At 43.6% G+C, this 25978-nt stretch overlaps 1 protein-coding gene across 1 annotated transcript; it reads left to right on the plus strand.

The window, feature by feature from the left end:
* The first annotated feature begins 215 nt into the window (after positions 1-215).
* mmrn2b (multimerin 2b) lies at positions 216-18618 on the plus strand. The gene is made up of 6 exons (XM_060940223.1): positions 216-621; positions 11590-11712; positions 13194-13300; positions 13605-13695; positions 16224-16626; positions 16756-18618. Exons 1-6 carry the CDS (start codon positions 329-331, stop codon positions 18238-18240), a joined length of 2502 nt encoding a protein of 833 aa, XP_060796206.1. The 5' UTR covers positions 216-328; the 3' UTR covers positions 18241-18618.
* Positions 18619-25978: the final 7360 nt, after the last annotated feature.

Below are 25978 nucleotides of genomic sequence, written 5' to 3' on the forward strand. Positions count from 1 at the left end.
AACCATATGAAGGGCACGCACTGTGCAAGCCGGAGTCCAGTATATATTTGACAACTGGTTGATTGCTCCATCACCTTTAACCCTATAAAGCAGCCAGCCTCTTTCCTTCAATCGTCTGAAGGCGTGATACTGTCAAGGGAGAGGAGGGGGTGAGAGAACAAGAGACAGGAAGTGGGCGCAGAGAGGGTGGGGACTGAGAAAGTTTTATGAAAGTGCTTAAACTCAGACAGCAGAGCACACAGATAGAAAGACAAAGGGAAAAACTGTTCAAACCTGTTCTCAGAAGCAAACCACAAACTGGACAAGCATTTCCAGTGCCTTTTTCCTGATGCTGCCTGTGTGTTTTCGTGGAAGAGGCAGGAGGATGAACCTCACAGTGCTCACGTTGCTCCTGGCCATGCTGCTCTGCTCATCCTGCTTAAGTGAGCTGAGAGTCAAGGATCCAGATGTAGAGGAAAAAGAAAAGGCAGGGTTCAAGAGCAGCTTTAGCACAGCTCACATTCCAGTACCTCTTGGACATGAGCATCTCAGCAGATCTGGAGAACTGGATACTCAGCCGGAGACACCTCAGAGCCCTCTGCCCTTCTTGAGCGAGAGTTCACACCAGCCTACACGCAGAGGGTAAGTACATCTGACTTACTGCATCAACAACAAAAAACAGTCTACAAAGTTTGGACTGATACACTGAGGCTTGGAAGAAGTGAAATACCGTACCAGACTACATACTTTTTTAATTCTTTAAGTAAAAAGGATGCAGTTTGTTTCTCATAAAACCACAGATATTGTGGCGAGTTAGAATGCCTCTGTTTGTTAACTAGGACATTTTCCTACCATCAACGACTTTATACATTTCAATAAAATGCAAATAATCTGACCTAATGCATTAATCACCCTGTTTTATTTTTTAAAGAAAGATCAGTTTCGAGCTAACATCTTTGTTGATTATATATTTAATAGTTATTCCATGAAATCGAGTCGTACATGAGCTGATAGCTGACGAAGCACATAGCACCGAGTCGGCTATAAGCCATGTACGACCAGATTGAATGGAATAATTGTTTTATTCCATCTACATTCACTGGATTTTGAGAAAGAGCATTTTTACTTTTTGCAAATTTAGTAAATAAAAACTTTATACAAAAAGGTCCGACAATCAATCATTTTCGCTTAGACTGTAAACAAACCGGCAAAACGACAGTAGCAATTTGTGAAAAATGCTATAATAATAATAGGCGGCACGGTGGTGTAGTGGTTAACGCTGTCGCCTCACAGCAAGAAGGTCCGGGTTCGAGCCCCGTGACCAGCGAGGGCCTTTCTGCGCGGAGTTTGCATGTTCTCCCCGTGTCCGCGTGGGTTTCCTCCGGGTGCTCCGGTTTCCCCCACAATCCAAAGACATGCAGGTTAGGTTAACTGGTGACTCTAAATTGACCGTAGGTGTGAATGTGAGTGTGAATGGTTGTCTATGTGTCAGTCCTGTGATGACCTGGCGACTTGTCCAGGGTGTACCCCGCCTCTCGCCCGTAGTCAGCTGGGATAGGCTCCAGCTTGCCTGCGACCCTGTAGAACAGGATAAAGCGGCTAGAGATGAGATGAGAGAATAATAATTCTTGAAGATACGTTCTTACCATCAAATACTTTTAGTCCATATTTTGTTGTGCTTTTTTTTTGTATTTTTTGGGATTTTGTTTTCGAGTAGAGTTTTTTTTTCATCCTTGGTTGGTTCAGCAAAACCCTCTGCCATTTTGTTTTTCTCTACTCACAATATATGAGCTGATATCATAGTGGTAGAGTAGTCAATTGGAGCACGTGATTGCTCATATCCAGAGAATGTGGATAGAATAAAAGTTATAGATTCATTGGCAGAAAAAAAATCTGTTCTACTTCCTTGTCTCCAGACCACCAGATGGCGCAGTTTAGACTGTGTGAAGCCCCTTTGTGCTAGCCGCATCTCTTGCCGAGAATTTATACCCAAGTTGTCAACTTGTGACGTATGACGTGCCCTAAATGATAAAACAGTAGCACGCACGTCTATCATTGCCTTTCACTTTCTCACCGTTGTCGAAATCAGACGTGGATGCAACGCAGCTATCTTACGGAGTTGTCTCCAACAGCTGGCTCCACAGTTTTACCCTTTGGATTGGATTGAATATATCAGTGGATTCCAGTTTAGAAAAGTAGTCTTAGAAGAAGGCGAGTTATCTTTGCTGTGCAGACCCACTACACCGGTCTAACACGCCGACTAGCATTCACAGTTAGGTACAGTCTGATGCCCACACCCCGGCATTGGAACACCGTACACTTGTCTGAACGCGTGCTAGCACCCAGCCCCCGGTGCAACATTTTCTTAAACCATAACCGACGCCATCCCTGGCTCGGCATCGAGAGGCAAGTTCAGTTGCGTGGTGACAGACCTCTCCACCGGTCTAGCACAATCAGTAGCGCGCTAGCGCCCAGTCCCCGGTGCAGCAGCGCAATAGCGAAACGACCACTACCCGTCCCCATTCCCCGGCGCAGCATAGCGAAACAAAGAGCACCTGTTTACCCGTGCCTTTTTCCGCTTCACAAGTGCAAGGTGCTCAGCCCCCAGCACCAAAACATTTGTATGGCCTCAAGCTTACAGTGAATCAGATTGGATTACAGCACTGTTAACAAGCAGTTGTCTTTTGTGTTCTCTCCATGACACATAATATTAACTAATTGTGTGTTAATAGGCTACAATAATTAATACAATAATATTAACACAATTGGTAAGTATGGCCTGGTGTGTTCTGTGTGGTACACCCATGGAAGTGGAAGATCCACATGATCGCTGCCCCAGCTGCCTGGGAATTAATCATCTCAGAGAGGCTATGACTGATCCATGTGTGCATTGTAGCCTGCTCTCCATACAACAACGGCAGGCACGATTAGCAGGCATTGAGGGAAAAAGAGGACTACCTTTTCTCTTCTCCTCCAGCTCAGGAGCGCGCAGGTAAGTGTCCAGTGGCTACGCGCCCAGTGGCTTCGCATGCTCCCCCAAAAGTGAAAAAGCCCAAATGTTCACAGGAGCTGACACGCAGGGTAGATCAATTGACAGAGTGTTGCACAGATAAGAGAGATGCTTATTAGTATGCATTCATAACATGCGTCACAGCCTGGCTCTCAGACAGAGGATGAGGCCCCTCTGCCTGCTTCACAGCCAATCCTGCCTCCATCTCCCCTACACAGAGAGGAGGATATGATTTCTCTTGCTGCCACAGATAGCTTGTTTCCTTTGGGCAGAGATTTTTCATCCCCAGACAACCATGTTGCCTTGCACTCTCCTGCTACAGAGAGTGGCAAGGAGTCAGAGGATGAGCCAGAATCATCAGTGGTCAATGCCACTCTAGCAGGAACCATTCGAATGGCCCTGGCAAAGCTTAACATAGAACTTCTTCCTCAGAGTCTGGTGCAGACAAACCATCTTTGCCGCTTATCCGCAATGATCTCTTTGTCCCTCACTGTGAGGACTTTGTTAAGATGTTTACTGAGGCACTAAAGGAGGCAAATACCAGCAGAATGGACCATCCCACTAGACTGTTGGCTTCCATGGCAAACCCAGGCTCTGCAGGCCTGGGCCCCATGCCACCAGTGGAGTCAGCAGTGGTGTCACTGGTTGCCCCACCTGATGAAGCCCTTCATGCTGACCCGTGGTGCCCTAGCCCAGAGTGTAGACGCACTGACAATTTGGTGTGTAGCGCTTATAACACTCAGGCTACAATGGGGCGGGTCCTGAATACCATGGCCCATCTACTACTTGCTTTGCAGACAACCCTACAGCCAACCTCAGACGCAGCTGCCTCTGAGTTGATAGACACTGCTCTTCAGGGCATGGGGGCAATGACTAAGCAGTGTGGTAAGTCTATGGGACTGCTACTCCAAGCCCGCAGGCAGATCTGGGTAACACGGTCCCCTCTTCCTGATGCAGCTAGGAATGTCTTGCGCCAACTACCCTTGGCCCCTGGGCAGGTGTTTGGCCCAGCAGTGCAAGAGGCTCTAAACCGCCGCCAACTTGCTTCTGAAACACGCTCCCAACATGTGAAACTGAGACCTGCTTTCAGACAACCTCAGGCATTGCCACCACCTACCTTTCACGGCGCCCCTTCCTACTGCCACCATACAGCAGCAGCCTTCCAGCAGCCTCTTTTCCAAGGGCGACTCACAGCCGTCCCCCCAAAGCTGCACACCGCCCACAGCCATGAAACTGATGGTACGTGGCCGGCAGCGGGGCGTTTTACTCCTCAACAGCTGGAGTGCTGGGGCTCAACAACACCAAACCTGTGGGTCCTGAACACCCTCAAAAGGTGGCTATCGCCTCCTCCTCTAAACTTAGGGCTATGGGTCACATGTGCTCAAAGCCCAGAAACACGTTCTGCCCTACTATCGGAAACTCAGTCCCTCTTAAACAAAGATGCCATAGAAGAAATAGACCCCCCAGACACGTTGGGGTGTGTTCTCCACGTACCCAAGAAAGATTGCAGACTCCGGCCAATACTAGACCTACGCCATCTAAACAAACACTTACCTCAAGCAGCTGCCCTTTCGTATGCTGCGTACTTCGGAAGTGCTCCACTCAGTGGAGGCGGGAGACTGGTTCATTACAGTGGATCTACAAGACACACATTTTCACGTACCCATTCATCCTCAGCACCGTCTCTTCCTTCGTTTCCATTTCAAGGCGCTTCCTTTTGGGCTATCACTAGCCCCCCGGGTCTTTACCAGGTGTATGCGTGAGGCCCTGTCTCCATTACATTGCCAGGGCATCCGTGTCCTACCCTATCTGGACAACTGGCTGCTTTGTGCACGGTCCCCAGAGCAAGCGCGTGCGAATGCTCAGATACTACTCAATCATGTTTCAGCTCTCGGTTTGACGGTGAACTTCAAGAACAGCACAATGGAACCGACTCAGACCACTGACTTCATAGGCATTCACCTGAATGCAAATCACGCTACAAGCGTGCCTGACTCAGGGAAGAATCCGCGACATACTGGGGCTGGCCACATGAGTCCAGTCGAGTCAGACCATCCGCTATGGCCTGCTGCTGCATCTTGCAGGCATGTTGGCGGCTGCAACACCTGTTATTACATTAGGCAGGCTTCATCTCCGGCCTTTCCAATCATGGCTGAGGGCCAAGAGACTCTCAGCTCAGACCCAAAAGCGTGTGCTGGTGTCGATGACACCAAAGGGCATTGCCTCCCTGAAGCAGTGGGCACTGAAAGCTTTTCTTCTGAGGGGAGTCACACTGGGACCACCCCCAGCTCAGAGGGAGGTCATCACCACGGATGCCAGTCAACACGGCTGGGGCGGAGTGTGGAATCACCAGGGGATTCATGGTGTGTGGCAGGACAGGTTCCGGTCCTGCCACAAACTACCTGGAACTGCGGGCTGTCTGGCTGACGCTACAGCACTTCAGAGGACAGCTGGAATGCAAACATGTCCTTATTCGGTCAGACAAACACTCCAACAGTATATCAACCACCGGGGGGGGACGAGGTCCTCCTTGCTGAACACCTTAACCAGGCAGATCTGGCTGCACACCTGCTATCTCTGAGGGCAATACATGTGCCCAGGAAGAAGAATTGTGTAGTGGACACTCTCTTGGGGCGGGCCCCTCATGGGGGAGTGGTGCCTGAACGAGGAGGTAGTTCAGATGATTTGAAAAACATATGGACAAGCGGAGGTGGACCTATTTGCCACCAGAGAGACGACCCACTGTCCGAAGTGGTTCTCACTGCGGGGCGAGCCTGGGTCCCTGGGGCAGGATGCGTTGGCCCATTAGTGGCCAAACCTGAGGCTGTATGCGTTCCCTCTGTTCCCACTGATATGGCAGATACTCGAGCGCATATGGACGACCAACCATCCTGTGCTTCTGGTCGCACCATACCATGTATACAGTCCCTGGTTTTATCTTCTGAAAGCACTGTTGACAGGCCCACCCAGCCCTCTACCAGTCAAGACAGACCTGCTGACCCAGTTGAATGTCAGTCTGTGGCACAGACACTCTCAGAGACTGAAGCTCTGGGTCTGGCCCTTGGGGGCTCATCCGGCATACTGGAATGTTCACAGGGGGTCAAGAACACTCTTCTAAATGCTCGTTCTCAATCTACACGTCTGTTGTATACTGGCAGATGGAAATATTATTCAGCATGGTGTTCTGAACGCAGTATTGACCCAGTGGCTAGTACTTTGAAGAACATTTTGGAATTTCTGCAGGGCCTTTTGGAGGCTGGTTGCTCTGCATCGACCCTGAGAGGATATGTGGCTACGATGTCAGCCTACAGGGGTCCAATTGATGGGCACCCTGTCGGGGCGCATAAGATGATTGTGACCTTCCTGAAAGGTGCAAAACGTTTGAATCCACCTCGCAAATGCGTCGTACCTCAGTGGGACCTCCATATTGTGTTGAACAGTCTCTGTAGCCCTCCATACGAACCTCTGGGGACTGCTGACATTAAGTGGCTTTCAATGAAGACTGCTTTCCTGATTGCAGTGGCCTCAGCGAAAAGGGTAAGTGAGCTGCAAGCACTCTCCGTCAGCCCACTGTGTCTGCAGTGGGGGCCAGAGATCTCATGAGTAACGTTGTGGCCGAACCCTACTTTTCTACCTAAAGTGTTGGGTCCAGATTTTGTTAACAGGCCTCTGATTATTCCTGCTTTGGATCCTTCAGATAATACACTGAACATGGACCTTTGTCCTGTTAGGGCACTTAGGCAGTATGTGACAGCCGCAGCAGACTAGCAAACCACTGACCAATTGTTTGTGTGCTTCAGTGACAGATGTAAAGGCGCGGCCTTGTCTAAGGATATGTTGGCTCATTGGATTACAGACACTATATCTTACGCTTATTCTTCTACAGGCCATGACATGCCGACGGCAGTGAAATGTCACTCCACTCGTTCTGTGTCTACCTCTTGGGCTGCCCTGAAGGGTATGAGTCTACTGGATATTTGTTCAGCTGCAACCTGGACGTCGGCCTGCACATTTTCCAGGTTCTACAGGATAAATGTTGCTACTAGTTCATCATGCATGCAGGCTGTGCTTAGCGCTGCTCCATCTGTTCATTAGCTGTGGACAACAGCAGTTCCTTTCATGGGAGGTGTGAGCTTTACAGCCTCCACCAGTTCTTGATTGTTACAAATGCAATAATAGAAGTGTAACTAATCTGACTTGTTCAATAAAGTGAAGTCAGTAACATAACACTAGTCTGTGGTGTTTTTTTCCCTTTGTTATGTCTTATGTATTAGTTGGGCCCTCGTGACAGCTTGGACATAAGTCTTCCACACAGTCTAAACTGTGCCATCTGGCAGTCTGGAGACAAGGAAAAAGAACGCTGGTTACGGAGGTAACCGTGGTTCTACGACTGGTGGAAGACCGCCAGATAGACCAGTCACTTGGGACTCTGGTTCTGGCGAGAAAGGCTCCAGGCAATGATAGACGTGCGTGCTACTGTTTTATCATTTAAGGCATGTCATACGTCACGAGTTGACAACTTGGGTATAAATTCTCGGCAAGAGATGCGGCTAGTGCAAAAGGGTTTCACACAGTCTAAACTGTGCCATCTGGCGGTCTTCCACCAGTCGTAGAACCACGGTTACCTACGTAACCAGCGTTTTGTCTTCCCAAGGTACAAGCAATATAAATGAATCATCAAAACAGTGATCCCCAAAGTCCAATCATCTATAATTAGGTTTTAGAGGTATTATGTTCCCTTTTAGACACTTGCTTCTTATATTCTTCCAATCTTGTATTCTTCTATTATACAGTAAGGGGAAGTTCAAACACTTTTGATTGTTATTTATAAACTTCGAGTGCATATATCCAACTTCTAAATATGAACAAAAAGTATGTATTCATGAAGAGCTGAATCATTGCCAAAGACTTCTATTTTTGTCTCGTCTGACCAAAGTCTGCTGTTTCAAAAGAGTCCTGATTGGTCTCCATGCTTTAGAATGTGTATTTCTGTCCTTCCTTTTTAGCAGAAAGGTTTTGCATGGAGTGTAGAAATTGAGATGATTGTGATGCAGTTCATTGCTTATTGTTCTCTGCGTCACTGTCAATCCTGCTGCTTTCAGGTCATCCTGCAACTCTTTTCAAGTAACTGCTGACTTTTCTGACCTTCCTGATCCTTAGTCTGAGAGCATGAAATCTGAGCGTGTGTGAATTCTTGTATGGTGCACCTGTCCTGAGATGATCAATGAACTCTGCACATGCATGCTATCGAACCAATTACACCGACAGAGATGTTTAAGGTCTTTGCTATATTATCCCTGAGAAATTTAGGAAGCTCCTTCACCATCATTGCTGCTTGTCCCTAATCCCAATCTTTTATTATGACACACAAGACAATTTACACAAGAACATTTAGCGTGCAGCATTTATGTCTAGAACATTTCATTTTCATGTAACCTTAACAAATGCACTCTGCAAACATTTTATTAGGAACACTATACTGATGCTGGGTAGAGCTTCCCTTTGCTCTCAAGACAGCTTCAATTCTTCATTCAACAAGATGTTGGAAATATTCCTTTGATGTTCTGATCCATATAGACTTGATTGCATCATGCAGTTCCTGCAGATTTTTCTTCAGGTGTACTTTCATGCTGTGAAGCTCTCGTTCTACCACACCCCAAAGGTGTTCTACTGGATACAGATCTGGGGACTGTGATGCCACTGAAGAACACTGAACTCATTGTCTTGTCCATGAAATGAGTATGAGACAACTTTTGCTTTGTGACGTGGTGTATTACTGTATCATGCTGGAAGTAACCATTAGAAGATGTGCAAATTGTGGCCATGAAGGGATGCAAATGGTCAGCAACAATACACAAATAGTCTGTGGCATTCAAGCAATGATTGATTGGTATTAAGGGGCCCAAAGTGTGCAAAGAAAACATTCCCCACAACATTACATCACCTCCACCAGCCTGGACTGTTCTCACAAGACAAGTTGGGTCCATGGATTCATGCTGTTGGTGTCAAATTGTGACCTTACTTATCTGTGTGCCTCAGCAGTAATCGAGATTCATCAGACCAGGCTATGTTTCTTTCAGTCTGTCCAGTTTTGGTGACTCTGTGCCCAATGCAGCTTAAGTTTTCTGTTCTTGGCTGACAGAAGCTAAACATGACATGGTCTTCTGCTGTTGTAGATAATCTGTCTCAAGGTTTGATGTGTTGTGCATTTTGAGATGCTTTTCTGCTCACCACAATTGCACTAAGCGATTATCTGACTTACCGTAGCCTCTCTGTTAGCTCGGACAAGTCTGGTCATTCTCCATTGACCTCCCTCATCAACAAGGCATTTTCATCTGCACAGCTGGTGCTTACTGCATGTTTTTTTTTTTCTTTATTCCACCATTCCAAGTAAACCATAGAGACTGTTATGCCTGAAAATCTCAGGAGATCTGCAGTTTTAGAAATACTCAAACCAGGCTGTCTGGCACCAACAATCATGCCATGGTCCAAATCACTGAGATCACATTTTCCCCCCATTCTGATGGTTGAAGTGAACATTATCCAAAGCTGCTGGCCCGTAACTGCATGGGTTTATGCTGATCAGATAACTGCATGAATGGCTAAGTGTTGTGCAGGTGTTCCTAATAAAGTTTTCAGACAATATTAGTTTTATATATCGATTGTCTAAATACCTTCCCCCCCAATCAGTTACATTTGTTAAACATATCTTTGTTCATGTTCAATTCAGTTCATGCATTTATAAATAGAAAGTCAACAGATATTATGTACATAAATGTGAAGTGGTTCTGTGCCCTGGAAGTACATCAAATTACAAAAGATAATTGTATGGAAAAGTGGGAATGCTGTAATTTAATTCTAAAGAGGGTGAAATAATATATCGTTGTCTTTCATTTGAAGCTAAGGGGGTAAATATGGCTGTTTCAGGGGCATCACATTGTATCATGACCTCAAGTTGATGTGATGAATGAACAGAAAATATGATCACAAGATCTCATGTTCTGCACTGGGGATAATCATAGCTCAAATCATTAGTAGGTAGAAGGAAAAAGTAAAGCATATTTAAGTCTGGACCAGCACAAACCTGTGCATGTGTGCAGGCATGACTCACAAAGGAGGATAAAGAGGGGTTTAAAAAGAGATTAATTGATAAAAGCTAAGAGAGATGAAAGAAGTCATGAAGTTTAAAGAGAAGTGAGATATAGAGGCATGAGCAAATGGTGCTAGATAAAAGTGCTGCATATAGCACACACAGAACAGGACAGTCAACACACATGATATGATAATGATAGATATGGTAAGCAGGTGGCACGGTGGTTAGCACTGTCGCCTCACAGCAAGAAGGTTCTGGGTTTGAGTCCAGTGGCTGACGGGGGGCCTTTCTGTGTGGAGTTCGCATGTTCTCCCTGTAGGTTTCCTGCGCAGTCCAAAGACATGCAGTTAGGTTAGCTGGCTACTCTAAATTGTCCATAGGTGTGAATGGTTGTTTCCCAAGCCCAGAAATGGGAGGGTTATGCCGGATGCTCTTGCTGACGCAAAACTATGCTCCAATTAACATGGGGTCCACATGGACCCTGACCTGACAACAGTGCTGGACAAGGAAGATGATGATCGAGATTAGCCAAGCCATTTTAAACCTTGTATGTGGAATGAGCAATTCATTGTACCAAAGTAAACAGCAATAATTCTGGATAGTTACATAGTTCCATTCTTTTGTCCATCCATCCACTATCCGTAACCACTTATCCTATGCAGGGTCACGGGCAAGCTGGAGCCTATCCCGGCTAACTATGGGTGAGAGGCGGGGTACACCCTGGACAAGTCACCAGATCATTGGGGACAGCATGCAAACTCCACACAGAAAGGCCCCCCGTCGGCCACTGGGCTCGAACCCAGAACCTTCTTGCTGTGAAGCACAGTGCTAACCACTACACCACCGTGCCACCCTTGAAAGTATATGACTTTGTATACATCCCAGTGGACATCTAGGCTGACCCAGGCCTGACTAGGTTTAAGAATTGCCCAGGGTCAGGCTTGAGCTGAGGTTGCAGATAGAGAAAATGGTGAATAGTGACTTTAAAAAAAAAAAAAAAAAACTTCTATAGGTCTCTGCTAATAAATATTTTAATTACGTCGTCAATTAAGAAACATCTCATGCATCAGATTCGTTTTTTTCCGTTACCACAGAATTATGATTAAACATACAGTCATTTACACAGAAAGTGGCACAGGCTGGTCTAAAGTGAAAATTGGTGCACTATCTGAATAGTACATTAAAACATTATAGGCAGTAATACTTTAATATCATCATAAATCTTGATGCATCAAATTCAACATTACTTCAATGTTAGGATGATCTACTAGATCAGTTATCACTAATGTACATGCTGGTATAGAACAAAGAACCCTTATTTTTAGTTTCTGAAAGAGTGACACTGTCTTAGAACTTAAAAGAGCCAACTACTGCATTTATTCATCCTCTCTTAGTATATAGCTAGTCATATCTCAATTCTCATCTTCCTTTTATGCTTTAATCTTTTCTTTATCTAACCCAGATTGTCCTTTTTTTTTAATTCTTTTGTGGTGCTCTCTCCATCCAGAAACTGGTGTGCATTTGTTCATCAGCGTTTGGTAAGCGTGGCTGAGCTCAGTGGTGCTGAAGAGCATATAGTGAAGTCATTCAACCCCTGCGTTAATGGTGACCCTGACTGCCAAATATTTCAGTGAGTTATTTAATTTAGCCTCATCAACGCTCATGTATTAGGCTTCATTTGTGTATATAGGCTAAAAATAGTCAATCTCGGTTGTGCCTGTTAGCATAAATTTGGGTTGACGTCAGTTTTGGTCAAAATGTTAAGGGGTTTGGGGTATGACGTGTATATACATCTACCACCTTTGAGAGTCCTACATCACACAAAGAAGAAGCCTGTACTCCAAGACCAGCATAAGAAAAAGCCAAATTGGAGTTTGCTGGTTAATACCAGGATGAAGGCCTAGCTTTTGAAGGACAAAAACTGAACTATTTTGCTATAACAATCAGCCCAATTTACAGAGGAAAAAGGGTGAGGAGTTAATTCAAGGAACATCATCCCAACTGTGAAGCATAGAGGTGACAGCATCATGGGTTATTTTTTTTTTTTTTGAAAAAGGACTGGTGTACTTCAGAAAACAGATGGCATCCTGAAGGAGGATTATCTATAAATACTAAAGCAACACTTCAAGATATCAGCCAGAAAGTTAAAACCTGGTTGCAGCTGGTTCTTCCAGCGGGCCAGTGATTCTAAGCATATCTATAAAGTTGTAACACAATGACGTAAAAAAGACAACACCAAGTTAAGTTTATTTGTACAGCACTTTTAATAGACATTATCGCAAAGCAGCTTTCCAGAAAATTAAAGACTTTAAACAGGAGCTAATTTTATCTCTAATTTATCTCTAATGAGCAAGCCTGTGGCGACGGTGGCAAGGAAAAACTCCCTCAGACGACATGAGGAAAAAGCTAGAGAGGAACCAGACTCAAAAGGAAACCCATCCTCATTTGGGTGATAACCGACAACGTGATTATAAATAACTGGCTTCTATAACTGCGTCCTATAGAGTCACAAAGTATAACTGTGAAACCAGGAAAATCACTATGGTTTTAACATGATGTCTGTTTTGTTGAAGTTATAAACTGTTCATTGATAGAAACTTGAGTGCAAAACTGTTCAAGACAACTGCAGTCTGAAAGTTAGCAAGTCGACTGTAGTCCTCAGACATAAATGTAATACCGTAAGAGTCCAGAGCATCTTCCAAGCGCGACTTTCGACTGTCCATATGGGGCCGTCCTCCATAGGAGCGATGAGATGAGACTCCAGCCAGACGTAGGGCATCAGGATGGATCAGTCGAGTCCATGTGAAAGTATTGGAGTGGTCATCACAAAGCCATGACCTGAATCTCAAAGAAAAATTTGTAAACTGAACAAAAAATAGGTATTATGAGAACAGCTACGGCTAATGGCTAAGTTGAAGCCATCAGATGTTAAAGTGTTTGTAAATTTCTGACCTACGGAAAATCTGATATTGCAAATAAAAGCTGAAATAAACTGGCCTCTTACCTGAACAAGTAAATACTTTACACAGGCAATTAATGTGAAAACTTGAGTTTGAATGTCTTTAAGCTACACGTATAAAGTTTTGGTCTTAACTGGATGCTGATGTTTAGGTATCAGCTCTCCTCACGGCCCATGTACAGACAGAAGCAGAAAAATATTACTGCACTACACTGGAAGTGCTGCCCAGGCTATGAAGGCAACAGTTGTCAGGAGACAGGTAAACACATTCACAATCACCTTAAACCTCATATAAGCAATGACCCACTAGCATCCATGATTTACTGCTTTTCAGTTAATAGCAGACAATAGAGGATCATTTTCATTCCAGCCAAACTGAAGCCACACCTCATCGTTTAAAGTACAACATTGTTTAAACAAGTGGAAACACTTAAGTTCTCCTTGGATGAAACCTAACCTGCAGCCACATTGACCTCTGTATTCTGTTATGAATTATTTATACGTTTTGTTAGATTATATTTCATTAAGCATTCATTAATGTACCACTTCTCTGTCATCCACAGTGAGTCTGACAGGAGAAAGTCAATCTAGTCAAGAACACGCAGAAACGGGTTCAACAGACGTTTCACAGGCTGATGACTCGGACTCTGGCAAGTTTCCCTGAACTTGTTCTGGGCCTGAATGATCTCACTTTTGGCCCATAACCCATAATCACTCACACTACAGTCCTTGTTTGCTTCTTCCAATGACAAGAGGGAGGCTTAATATTTCTGCTGGACCCAAGTATCAGACAGACAGCTGGAAAGATTTTAGCTAAAACAATACAACAATGATAAATTACATTTCAAGGTCAACTATTAAAACATTTCAGTTGCTAATGGCATGTCTGGACCCCAAGTGGATTTGAATCATCATTGCTTATTGCAGTACTTAACCTTTCTGGTTCAGCTATCAAAAATATGAATACTGAGAGGATATTATAAACGTCTTTACATATCCTCGAAGTGAAATCTCATTCCTCTCAATATTCATATTTACATCGCTTTACGCTGCCTTCTTCAAAGCATGTCTGAAAACCAAAAAGGTCAAGAAGACAAAACTGTGACTTCTGGTTCTGTTTAACATGTTTTTGGGAGGGTCTTGTTGCAGGACGCACCCACATTTCATTTCAGAGTTGCATTTTCCTTTTCTCAAACAGAAAACATTGAGGGATGGAAAATTTTGCACTGGACTTTAGATTTTCCTGGGATAGGCTCCAGATCCACAATGACCCCTACAAGGATAAAATGGAAACTGAAGATGAATGAATGTAGATTGGACCCTCAAAACCAGGTGGTCACCAAACAGATTTTCAACAACCATCATCATAACACAGGCGGCACGGTGGTGTAGTGGTTAGCGCTGTCGCCTCACAGCAAGAAGGTCCAGGTTCGAGCCCTGTGGCCGGCGAGGGCCTTTCTGTGTGGAGTTTGCATGTTCTCCCTGTGGGTTTCCTCCGGGTGCTCCGGTTTCCCCCACAGTCCAAAGATATGCAGGTTAGGTTAACTGGTGACTCTAAATTGACCGTAGGTGTGAATGTGAGTGTGAATGGTTGTCTGTGTCTATGTGTCAGCCCTGTGATGACCTGGCGACTTGTCCAGGGTGTACCCAGCCTTTCGCCCGTAGTCAGCTGGGATAGGCTCCAGCTTGCCTGCGACCCTGTAGAACAGGATAAAGCGGCTAGAGATGAGATGAGATCATCATAACACACATACCGGTATGGCCTCACCTGCAGATAGTTTGAGCGGCACGGTCGTGTAGTGGTTAGCACTGTCACCTCACAGCAAGAAGGTTCTGGGTTCAAGCCCAGCGGCTGATGGAGCCCTTTGTGTGTGGAGTTCGCATGTTCTCCCAGTGTCTGTGTGGGTTTTCTCTGGGTGCTCCGCTTTCCCCCACAGTTCAAAGACATGTGGAGAGGTTAACATGGCGCAGCCTTCGGCTGAAGTGGCTTTGAGCAAGGCACCTAACCCCCAACTGCTCCCTGGGTTAGCTGCCCACTGCTCTGGGTATGTGTGCATGTATGTGCATGTTCACTGCTTCAGATGGGTTAAATGCAGGGGATGAATTTCACTGTGCATGTGACAAAGGCTTCTTCTTAACTGGAGACTGACATTCTTAAGTATAATCCTGTTCAGCAATATGATCTTGCGCCTCCTGTCCCAGGGTAAACTATGGCTTTATGGGAATACACCAAGGTAAGAATAGAGGAGTAATATTTAACAGTTATTCCAAGAAATTGAGTCGTACATGAGCTGATGTACAACGAGATTGAGTGGAATAACTGTTTTAGTCTATCCACATTCACTGGATTTTGAAAAAAAAATTATTTTTATCAAATTTGATAAATAAAACTTTATACAAAACGTCTGACAAAATCATTTCCGCTTAGAATGTAAAGAAACCGGCCAAATGACGGTAACAATTTGTGAAAAATGCTATAATAATTATTGAAAAATAAAGAGATACGTTCTCACCATCAAATACTTTCATTCCATGTTTTGTTGCTTTTTAGTATTTTGGGGGGTTTTCTTCTTCTTTAGGGTTTTTTGGCAGTTAGCAAACCAACTTAAAAGGTGCATTATCACCACCGACTAGGCTGGAGTGTGGAACAGGAGATACTGGCGGGGGGATAGTATTCTTTTGGCTATTTCTGTTTCTTTTAAATACTTGATAATCTTTGGGGTTTAGTTTTCATGTAGAGTTTTCATTTCATCCTCAGTTGGTTCAGCAATATGCTCCACCATTTTGTTTTTCTCTACTCACGGTATGTGAGCTGATAGCCTAGTAGTAGAGTAGCCAATCAGAGCGGGCGATTGCTCATATCCTGGGAATGGGGATAGAATAAGGAATACTCTGAAGTCATAATATGCAGTCAGTCATACTCTGAAGATGGTGGAAGGAAAAACAAACAATACACAAAAATAATCACTTATTCTTTAAAGACTGCCAGCATGTCTGTAACTTCTTTGCGAAATGATTTAGCACTGATGGCTATTTTTGACAGCACAAAAATTTGTGGTAATAAACGTACAGACTAGAGGCAGATGTGGCTGAAGTGCTTGCTGAGGCTGTGTATGTCTAGTACGAGTAGATGAAATGGTTAAGATTACTGACAGTGCTTTTTTTTGTTTTGTTTTAGGCAGTGGTGAAGCGATTCCTCCTTCTCTGCCTTTCATGGATTCCAGCAGCTTCTTGGCATTTCATCAAATATTTGCAGTAGTAATGACCCAACTTCAGCCAGTGCTGGATGGTTTTAATCGTACTTTGGAGAATTTGTCCAGAGAGGTGGAAAGTCTGTCCATAGATCTGAAGAGTTTGAAGGATGAACAAGAGATCATGTCCAAAACTCAGCATGCCCATGAAAAAAAACGTGAGAAAGACATAGACAGCTTAGAACAGATGCAGCAGATATGGACAGAGTTAGACTTGCAGCAGAAAGCGATAGAACAAATGATACACTTGCAACAAGAACATCTGCTTCGTAATATGACCATTCTAAAGGATAAAATTGACCAATACATCAACGCAAGTCATGAGGAAATACAGGTAACACATTATTACTGACTATTAAAGAGCCTTCAGATCATAGTAAATTAAAAATCAATGCTATAAGAAATAGTAAAAGAATATTAGAGTGTATCTGAGACTCCATTTGTTTGTGGTTGTGCCATTTAGGGGAGCTTACAGTCTCTGAATAAGTCCATGGAGGAAGCTCAGCTTGATCATGAAAGGCTGCAGGAGACAACACAGGGAGAACATGCTTGTTCAGTCAATGCCAATGGAAACCAGTCACAACTTGAGATCAGTGTATGGGAGGCCATCAGTAATCTGGACATGAAAGTGCTGAATAACACAATGGAGCTCAGTCCCCTAATTGAAAACTCCAAACATTTGATTAATATTGTCCAGAAGTTGGACCATGGCTTGAGGAACTTGAGTCAAAGACTGGAGTACGTCAGCCACAGCACAGAGGTCCGTTTGGCACAGACTGGGCTTGAAGTAGAGGCAGCTAGAGTGGCTACGCTGAAAATCATTAATGAACTAGAGTCTAACATCAGTACCCAAGAGAGAGATTTGCAAGAGATTCAACTTGACGTGGACAATATTTATCAGCATCTCCAAAATAACGAGCTTGCCACAGCAGGTGAAATTTGCAGCTGTCATGAAATCAGTGATTCATTGGTTAGGTTGAAATCTGAGGTGGCCAATGTCTCAAACTTTGCCAAAGAGAACAGATATGCCCTGGAGGATGCTGAGGCAAAGAGGGGGCTTGGCCAGTGGACCCCAGAAATTGAAGATCTCAATCAAGGCTTGTGGGATGTGAGAGAATCTCTAGCTTTTGAGCAAATCAAGAGAAAGTCTCTGAATGACAACATAGCCCAGTTAAAAACCTCCCTCCTGGACAGCCAAAAGGAGATTATTGGGCTTAAAGGCCAATTTGTCACCAAGGAAGCTGAAATCAGATATCTCTCTGCATCATTCACTTCTTTACTCAAGGATGCCATTCGCCACTCTGAAGTTCTTGAGGTGCTTTTGGGAGATGAAGTCATGGAATTCTCAAGCTGGTCCAAGAGCCAGCAGAAGGAGTTCACTATTCCTGTACTGCTACAGAAAATGCGTCTGATGCAGGAAAAGGTTGATAGTCATGAGAATAGCTTGACCTCTCTAAGGAAGAGCAGTGCAGGGAAAGTTCAAATGACCAATGATGACCCCAAGGCCTTCACAGAATGGAATCTCACAAAAGACTTGAGTAATGCTGAAGATCTAGACACTTTACTAGATATTTCAAAAAGGGAGGATGATGAGGACTATTCAGTTAGTGACTTCTGGAGCCTTGGGAGAGAAGTGGAGCAGCTCGCCAACAGGCTCAGCATGCTGGAACAGCAACAATGCAACTGTACTGCTGCCCCCAGTGGTATTGTACTGGAACTGCAGAGAGATGTTAGAACCCTGCAACAAACTCTCAAGGATCATTTGAGAACTTTCCAGAATTTATTCAGATATACAGAACAGCTAGCTAGCTCCTCCGACAGTGTGAACTTGGACCAACTGCAGACCATGATGAGGACAAAAGAGAGGAGGAGAAAGAAGGGACAAAATATGAGGGAAAAGGGAGAGACAAGCAGCATGCGCAGTAAAAGGCACATTGGGAAGAAGTAAGACCACTCCTATACTCCTTTTTTGACCAATAGAGAATGGGTTCTTGAATTGGTTCCGTTCAGGATTCTTTGAACCTTGGTGCTAGCTAGCAAACCAGCCCATATTTTCAGCAGTTTTAAGTGGAACCATCATAATCAAGGATGTGTCATGAATGAGTGGCATTGCATCATGCACAACAGAGGTCAACAGTAGTAGCAAGATGGTAGAGTGCATCAATTACCTTCAAACCTTTGTTCTTGCAGATTTGTTCTCATTCCATTTTTTTCTGAAGACGTATTCTTTTTCATTGCATTCTCCATTGCTGTGCTCCAATTCCTCTCTAAACTAACACGAACACTGATGTCATCACAGTCCATGCTGGAAAAACCAGCTATGTTTTCAAACCAATTTATTTTTGGTCAAAATGTTCTTAGCGGGGGTGGCATGGTGGTCTAGTGGTTAGCACTGTTGCCTCACAGCAAGAAGGCTCTGGGTTCAAGCCCAGTGGCCAACAGGGGCCTTTCTGTGTGGAGTTTGCATGGGTTTCCTCCGGGTGCTCCGGTTTCCCCCACAGTCCAAAGAAACGCAGGTTAGGTTAACTGGTAGCTCTAAATTGACAATAGGTGTGAATGTGTGAACTGGTATTTGTCTGCGTCAGCCCTGCGATAACTTGGTGACTTGTCCAGGGTGTACCCTGCCTCTCACCTATAGTCAGCTGGGATAGGCTCCAGCTTGCCTGTGACCCTGCACAAGATAAGCGGTTACAGATCATGGATGGGTGGATGGATGCTCTTAACGGTTCAAAATTTGATGGCAAACCAAAACAGAACCCATTCCCTGTTGGTGGAAAAGGGGTAAGAGTAACTTAACACAGCATATAGCCTACTGTTAGATCATCCTGAAATCATTGAGGGGACACCCTGGCTAAAAGACAAAAAAAAAATACTAAGGAGGTTCTAGACTTCAGATTTGTCAGTTCAAATACTGGGAAAACAACTTCCAGATGATTGTTGGAAGTACATTTTTAAAAACTCTTATAAACAGTGGGAGGTTTGAACTTTCTTTTGCCAACTTCATTAAACTCAAACTAGCAGGAAGGCAGGAAATATAAGCTGTCCTATACCACTAATACTAGTTTAGAACCTCCTCTAAGGATTCTTACCTTTGTAAAAGGATTCTACTTGGATGCACTCAGCTGTGCAAAGAACCTTTAAAGCTAGATGGCCTTTCGATTTCATAAAACCAGTGAAATTTAGTTCCCTCTCAAATTTGGTCATTGTGATACAGTGGCATGCAAAAGTTTGGGCACCCTTATTGAAAATGTTACTGTGAATAGTTAAGTGAGCAGAAGATGAACTGATCACCAAAAGGCATAAAAGGTAAAGACGACATTTCTTTTCAGCGTTTTCTGCAAGATTTATGTATTATTTTTGTTTTGTACAATTGGAGAGTAAAAAAAGAAAAGGAACACCATGTGAAAGTTTGGGCACCCCAATACATTTGAGTTCTCAGGTAACTTTTACCAAGGTTCCAGACCTTAATTAGCTTATTGAGCTGTGGCTTGTTCAAATTCTTCATTAGGGAAGGTCAGATGATGCAGATTTCAAAGCTGTATAAATTCTCTGACTCCTCAAACTTGTCCCGAAAATCAACAGCCATGGGCTCCTCTAAGCAACTCCCTCGCATTCTGAATAATAAAATAACTGATGCTCACAAAGCAGGAGAAGGCTACAAGGACATACCAAAGTGTTTTCAGGTAGCTGTTTCCTTAGATTGTAATGTTATTAAGAAATGGCAGTTAACAGAAACAATGGAGATCAAGGTGAGGTCTGGAAGATGAAGAAAACTTTCTGAAAGAACTGCTCGTTGGATTGCTAGAAAGGCAAATAAAAACCCCTGTTTGACTGCAAAAGACCTTCAGAAAGATTTAACAGGCCCTGGAGTGGTGGTGCACTGTTCTACTATGCAGCGACACCTGAACAAATATGACCTTCATGGGAGAGTCATCAGAAGAAAACCTTTCCTGCCTCCTAGCCACAAAATTCAGCATCTGAAGTTTGCAAATGAACATCTAAATAAGCCTGATGCATTTTGAAAACAAGTCCTGTGGACTGATGAAATCAAAACAGAACTTTTTGGCCACAATGTGCAAAGGTATGTTGTGACGGACTAAAATGCAGTAAATGTCACTGCTCAGATAATATCTTAGACTATTCTAGATTATCCTAGACCAAAATGTGTGTGAGCCAGAATATGCAGCAAAACTAATTTAAACTTAATATTTATTAACAAAAACAAATTAAACAGGGGCGGCACGGTGGTGTAGTGGTTAGCGCTGTCGCCTCACAGCAAGAAGGTTCTGGGTTCGAGCCCCGTGGCCGGCGAGGGCCTCTCTGTGTGGAGTTTGCATGTTCTCCCCGTGTCCGCGTGGGTTTCCTCCGGGTGCTCCGGTTTCCCCCACAGTCCAAAGACATGCAGGTTAGGTTAACTGGTGACTCTAAATTGACCGTAGGTGTGAATGTGAGTGTGAATGGTTGTCTGTGTCTATGTGTCAGCCCTGTGATGACCTGGCGACTTGTCCAGGGTGTACCCCGCCTTTCGCCCGTAGTCAGCTGGGATAGGCTCCAGCTTGCCTGCGACCCTGTAGAACAGGATAAAGCGGCTAGAGATGAGATGAGACAAATTAAACAACTACACAGTCTACACTAAAATAAAACAATACAAAATTATTTCACTAGCCTGGGATGCTTAAAGTCCGTCACTGTTATATCCAGAATAAAGCGCTAATCCTGTCTGTGGTAGAGAGATCCAGTTGATTACAGAATCCAAAGAGTCCTGAGATGAAATATTCCAACTGCGTTGATGGGTTTTAGCACAAGACACAAACTCAAAATGTCAACAAACAGCGACGCCCAGTTGTCAGATCAAATGAGTGTAAGCACGACGATAATGTCACTAGTCCAGATGTAAAGTCTTCAATCACCAAACTATAATAGTCACAGATGTGGCATAGCAGTCAAGTATAGCAGACCCAAGTGAATCCTTCCCGACTGACCGCTGACTGATCCTTATATAGGTGAGGGAGAACTTCCTGGAATGGTCTGGAGACCTCCGTGTGATTCACTCTATTTCCTGTTCTTTAGAGCTGGCGCGGAAGTGCCTGCCCGAATATGAAATTTAATGGTCCATCACTGTTCACAATACAAACATTGTGTGCTAAGAAATGAGTAGCCAGTGTTTTCGGTAAACATGTTCTAAATACAGATCTCATAAACACCTTGGCTGAGCATAAACACAAACAATAAATGACTCATCCAGTTATATATAATAGCAAAACAATAAACCAACATGAGTTAAAAATAAACATGCCTTCGTCACAATGTTTGGAGAAAAAAGGGTGCCAAATTCCAGGAAAAGAACACCTCTCCAACTCTGAAGCATGGGTGTGGATCGATCATGCTTTGGGGTTGTGTTGCAGCCAGTGGCACAGGGCACATTTCATTGGTCGAGGGAAGCATGGATTCGAATAAATACCAGCAAACATCACACCATCTGTAAAAAAGTTGACGTTAAAAAGAGGACGGGTCCTACAATAAGACGATGATCCAAAACACACCTCAAAATCTACAATGGAATCCCTCAAGAGGCCCAAGCTGAAGGTTTTGCCCTGGCCCTCACAGTCCCCTGACCTAAACATCATTGAAAATCTGTGGATAGATGTCAAAAGAGCAGCGCATGCAAGACAGCCCAAGAAACTTGTAGAACTGGAAGCCTTTTGCAAGGACGAATGTGTGAAAATCCCCCAGGTAAGAACTGAAAGATTATTAGCTGGCTACAAAAAGTGTTTACAAGCTGTGATATTTGCCAAAGGGGGTGTTACTGGGTACTAACCATGCAGGGTGCCCAAACTTTTGCTTTGGGCCCTTTTCCTTTGTCATTTAGAAAATGTAAAAGATGAAAATAAAAAATTGTTTTTCCTTAAAATATTAAGGGAATGAGTCATCTTTAACTTAATGCCTTTTGGAGATCATTTCATCTTCAACTTGCTTAACTGTTCACAGTAACAGCAATTTTTTACCAGGGGTGCCCAAACTTTTGCATACCACTGTATATGTTTATTTCTGTAATATTTCAAAAAATAAATACATAAACAAATTAATAATAATAATAATAATAATAATAATAAACCCAGGCCATTCTGTGTCTGGGAAGTTATTTAATTTGAGAGGATTCCCGAGCAAATATGTGCATGAAATCGCTTGCTTCGCACAATCAAGCAGACAGAGGAAGTCCGTGTGCACATGCACAGATTTACCTTCTTTTCTTTCTTTCGGGTTTTACAGCAGCTGGCAGCCAGTGTTGCATTACTGCCATCTACAGGTTTATCTTTGAGCGTGCACTGACAGTTCCATCATTCTGTCGCTAAACAAACAGCTGATCACACCGAGGTGCTCGCTGACCGCCGATATTTATTAGTTTGGTCCTGCGTTTCCTTTCCTTCACAGCATAACGTCTTTTCTTCTCGCTTTCCGTTACTGTAGTCGGTCTTCATGTTTCATTCGCACACTCACGTCCGCCATTTTTCTCTCCTGTTTCAAATTTGTATCCCACAATGCCTTGTGTGAACGGGGAAAGCCCACCATGTCATGCATGATGTACTGTAGTATCTTGAATTGGGTCATGGTGAAGCAGGAAAAAAAATAGCCGAGAATTTAGGGCCACGTGGCCCTAAATTCATTAATTGTTCCATTTAAAAAAAATAAATACAATTTGAAGTCTGTGATTTGAATTCAGTAGGTTTCAGTCCACTAAACAAAAATAATTGGGTGTTGGGGAAAATTCTTTTTATGACCTACACTTGAAAAATCTGAAAGGCAGTCTAGCTTTAAGGGTTCTCCCAGGGAGACAATATCCCTTAACCTCCTAGGGCTTAGCGGTCACATGCGTGGACAGTACTTTTTAGAAATTCGGAACAAGAATCCACATATGTGGACATACTTTTTCTCTAAAAGTACATCTTATCAAACGATGATGCTTAGTTTTTATTCTAATCAGGTTCTAATAAGCCCAAATAGCAAAGAGAAATAAAAAATGCATGCAAAAAAACAGCTTGGGCCTTAGGAGGTTAAGGTGTACAATTGTAGTGAGAATTAATGATTTTATGACACATTTGCATAACGCAAGTTGGGTAGGGATGGAACATTCATGGAACAATCGTACTAAATTGTGAATTTTGCATGTCTGCGAAATACAAATTTGGTTTACAGAAAACTATAAAAATGTGTCATGTATATGGAAGTTTAATGCTTTTATGCCCTTTTTCCAATTTTAACAAGACCACCAGGGCTGGATGGCATATTTTAACGATAACACAACATGAAACTTTTTTTGCGCATTGTGGATATCAAGTGTTGTTGCTTTTATAAACCCATGTTTGCTTAATCTAATAAGTATCTGATTATTAGACATTATATTCTCTTTGTACCAACTTTAAGCATTCCCTTTTTCTTTATAAATTGTTTTTGAAAGTTTTGAATAGAAAATTTCTTGTTTTTATTTATTTATTCAGCATCCCAACATTTTTGCCATATCACCCATCATACAACTTAATTTTGGAAATATCCGCAAAAATGTTACAGCAGTCCTTTCATACTCTTTCATTCAACATGCTTATATGGCCATCGCTCTCCTGTGGTGTTCACCAGCGGCGTCCATTACAGGACAAGTCCAAGAGACAAAAAGGTGTTTCTAAACCATGGCAGTGCTTTACTTAAGCATGTTATGCACCTCACACTGGCCTGTACCTGACATTAGACCGGGCCATTTCTGTCCCAATTCAAGCATGGCATCATTCCTGTGGCATTCCTCAGGCTGGGATAGGAGGAGGTACGGTGTCTGAGGCAAGCATGTCTCCTGAAGCTTGAGATGGATGAGGGAGTCACACTGGAGCCTGTGAAGGGAACCGTAATCTCTTCACGAGCATACATTCTCAGGGATCCTTCTGTTCAACACCGAGGATAAGGACATGACAGAGACCTAGAAGTAACTGAGTTACTGCCTGCTATACTTTAATGCATCGTGTAAAACCACCAAAGATCAAGGTCCATTGGTTTTTTTTGTGTTGTTGTTGGAGAGCTTTTTATTCAAGTGCCCCCTTGTGGCCATTTGTAAAACAAATTGTTTGAGCTTGCTTGATTGCTACAAATAGCAGTTCAGCTTCAAATAAAAGCACAACTGAAATGTAGATCTTGTACAGGTTGTGAAACATTCCCAAAGACAGCACTGAAGAGCAAGTGCTAAATGTAAAGAGCAACTCCAGTAACCAATCTTCTTGTCGTCAAGACCCGTTTGTTAACCCACCCAGTGGATATCACAGTCATCAAAGACAGGTTAACACAGACTAAATACTTTCCACTAAGGTGGGGTTTACATTAGACCGTATCTGTCTCGTTTTCGTCGCGGATGCACTGTCCGTGCACATTAAAACGCTGGGAAAACGACTCCACAGGCGGAACAACTTGAATCCGCCAGGGCCCACGTATTCAACCCAGTTCGTATTTGATCCGGTGCTGTGTAAACATTGTGATGCGCGGAAACGCAGTGCTGAGCTCTATCTGACGTCGTCATTGGACAACGTCACTGTGACATCCACCTTCCTGATTCGCTGGCGTTGGTCATGTGACGCGACTGCTGAAAAACGGCGCGGACTTCCACCTTGTATCACCTTTCATTAAAGAGTATAAAAGTATGAAAATACTGCAAATACTGATGCAAATACTGCCCATTGTGTAGTTATGATTGTCTTTAGGCTTGCCATCCTTCCACTTGCAAGTGGTAAGTGACTTGCGCATGCCCGATATGCACTGGGATCACACACACAGCGGCGCAGTCCCGAATCACTGCTCGTGCGCTTCACTCGCGCGCTCTGTGAGCTGCGCAGGGCCGGAGTGCGCACCCTCCAGAGGGCACTCGCTGTTCAGGGCGGAGTGATTTGGAGCGCAGGATGCCTACGGAGCCGAGCCGCTGAGGAGAAATTTACACATTGCCGTCTAATTAGTCATGTGATTAGCGTATCCGTGTATTGGCGTTGCTGTGTGCACGCGAATCATTTTAAAAACGTTAATCTGATGATCCGCTGATACGGTCTAATGTAAACCCCACCTTAATTATATACTACCGTTCAAAAGTTTGGGGTCACTTTGAAATGTCCTTATTTTTGAAAGAAAAGCACTGTTCTTTTCAATGAAAATCACTTTAAACTAATCAGAAATACACTCTATGCATTGCTAATGTGCTAAATGACTATTCTAGCTGCAAATGTCTGGTTTTTGGTGCAATATCTCCATTTCCAGCAACTATCACTCCAGTGTTCTAATGGTACAATGTGTTTGCTCATTGCCTCAGAAGGCTAATGGATGATTAGAAAACCCTTGTACAATCATGTTAGCACAGCTGAAAACAGTTGAGCTCTTTAGAGAAGCTATAAAACTGACCTTCCTTTGAGCAGACTGAGTTTCTGGAGCATCACATTTGTGGGGTCGATTAAATGCTCAAAATGGCCAGAAAAATGTCTTGACTATATTTTCTATTCATTTTACAACTTATGGTGGTAAATAAAAGTGTGACTTTTCATGGAAAACACAAAATTGTCTGGGTGACCCCAAACTTTTGAACGGTAGTATAGCCAAGATAGAAGCAAGCAATAGAGACAATGAGCTACCAAATATCTACATGTAGCAGTTTTACCTAAAAAGATTTA

This window comes from Neoarius graeffei, chromosome 14 (assembly GCF_027579695.1).
Source record: "Neoarius graeffei isolate fNeoGra1 chromosome 14, fNeoGra1.pri, whole genome shotgun sequence".
NCBI classification, from domain to species: Eukaryota; Metazoa; Chordata; class Actinopteri; order Siluriformes; family Ariidae; genus Neoarius; species Neoarius graeffei.

Coding starts and splice junctions, on each gene's coding strand:
- mmrn2b (XM_060940223.1), top strand. CDS start 329: ATGCTGCCTGTGTGTTTTCGTGGAAGAGGCAGGAGGATGAACCTCACA. Junction 13,696..16,223: donor GATGACTCGGACTCTGGCAA/GTTTCCCTGAAC, acceptor TGTTTTAGGCAG/TGGTGAAGCGATTCCTCCTT. Junction 16,627..16,755: donor CAAGTCATGAGGAAATACAG/GTAACACATTAT, acceptor TGTGCCATTTAG/GGGAGCTTACAGTCTCTGAA.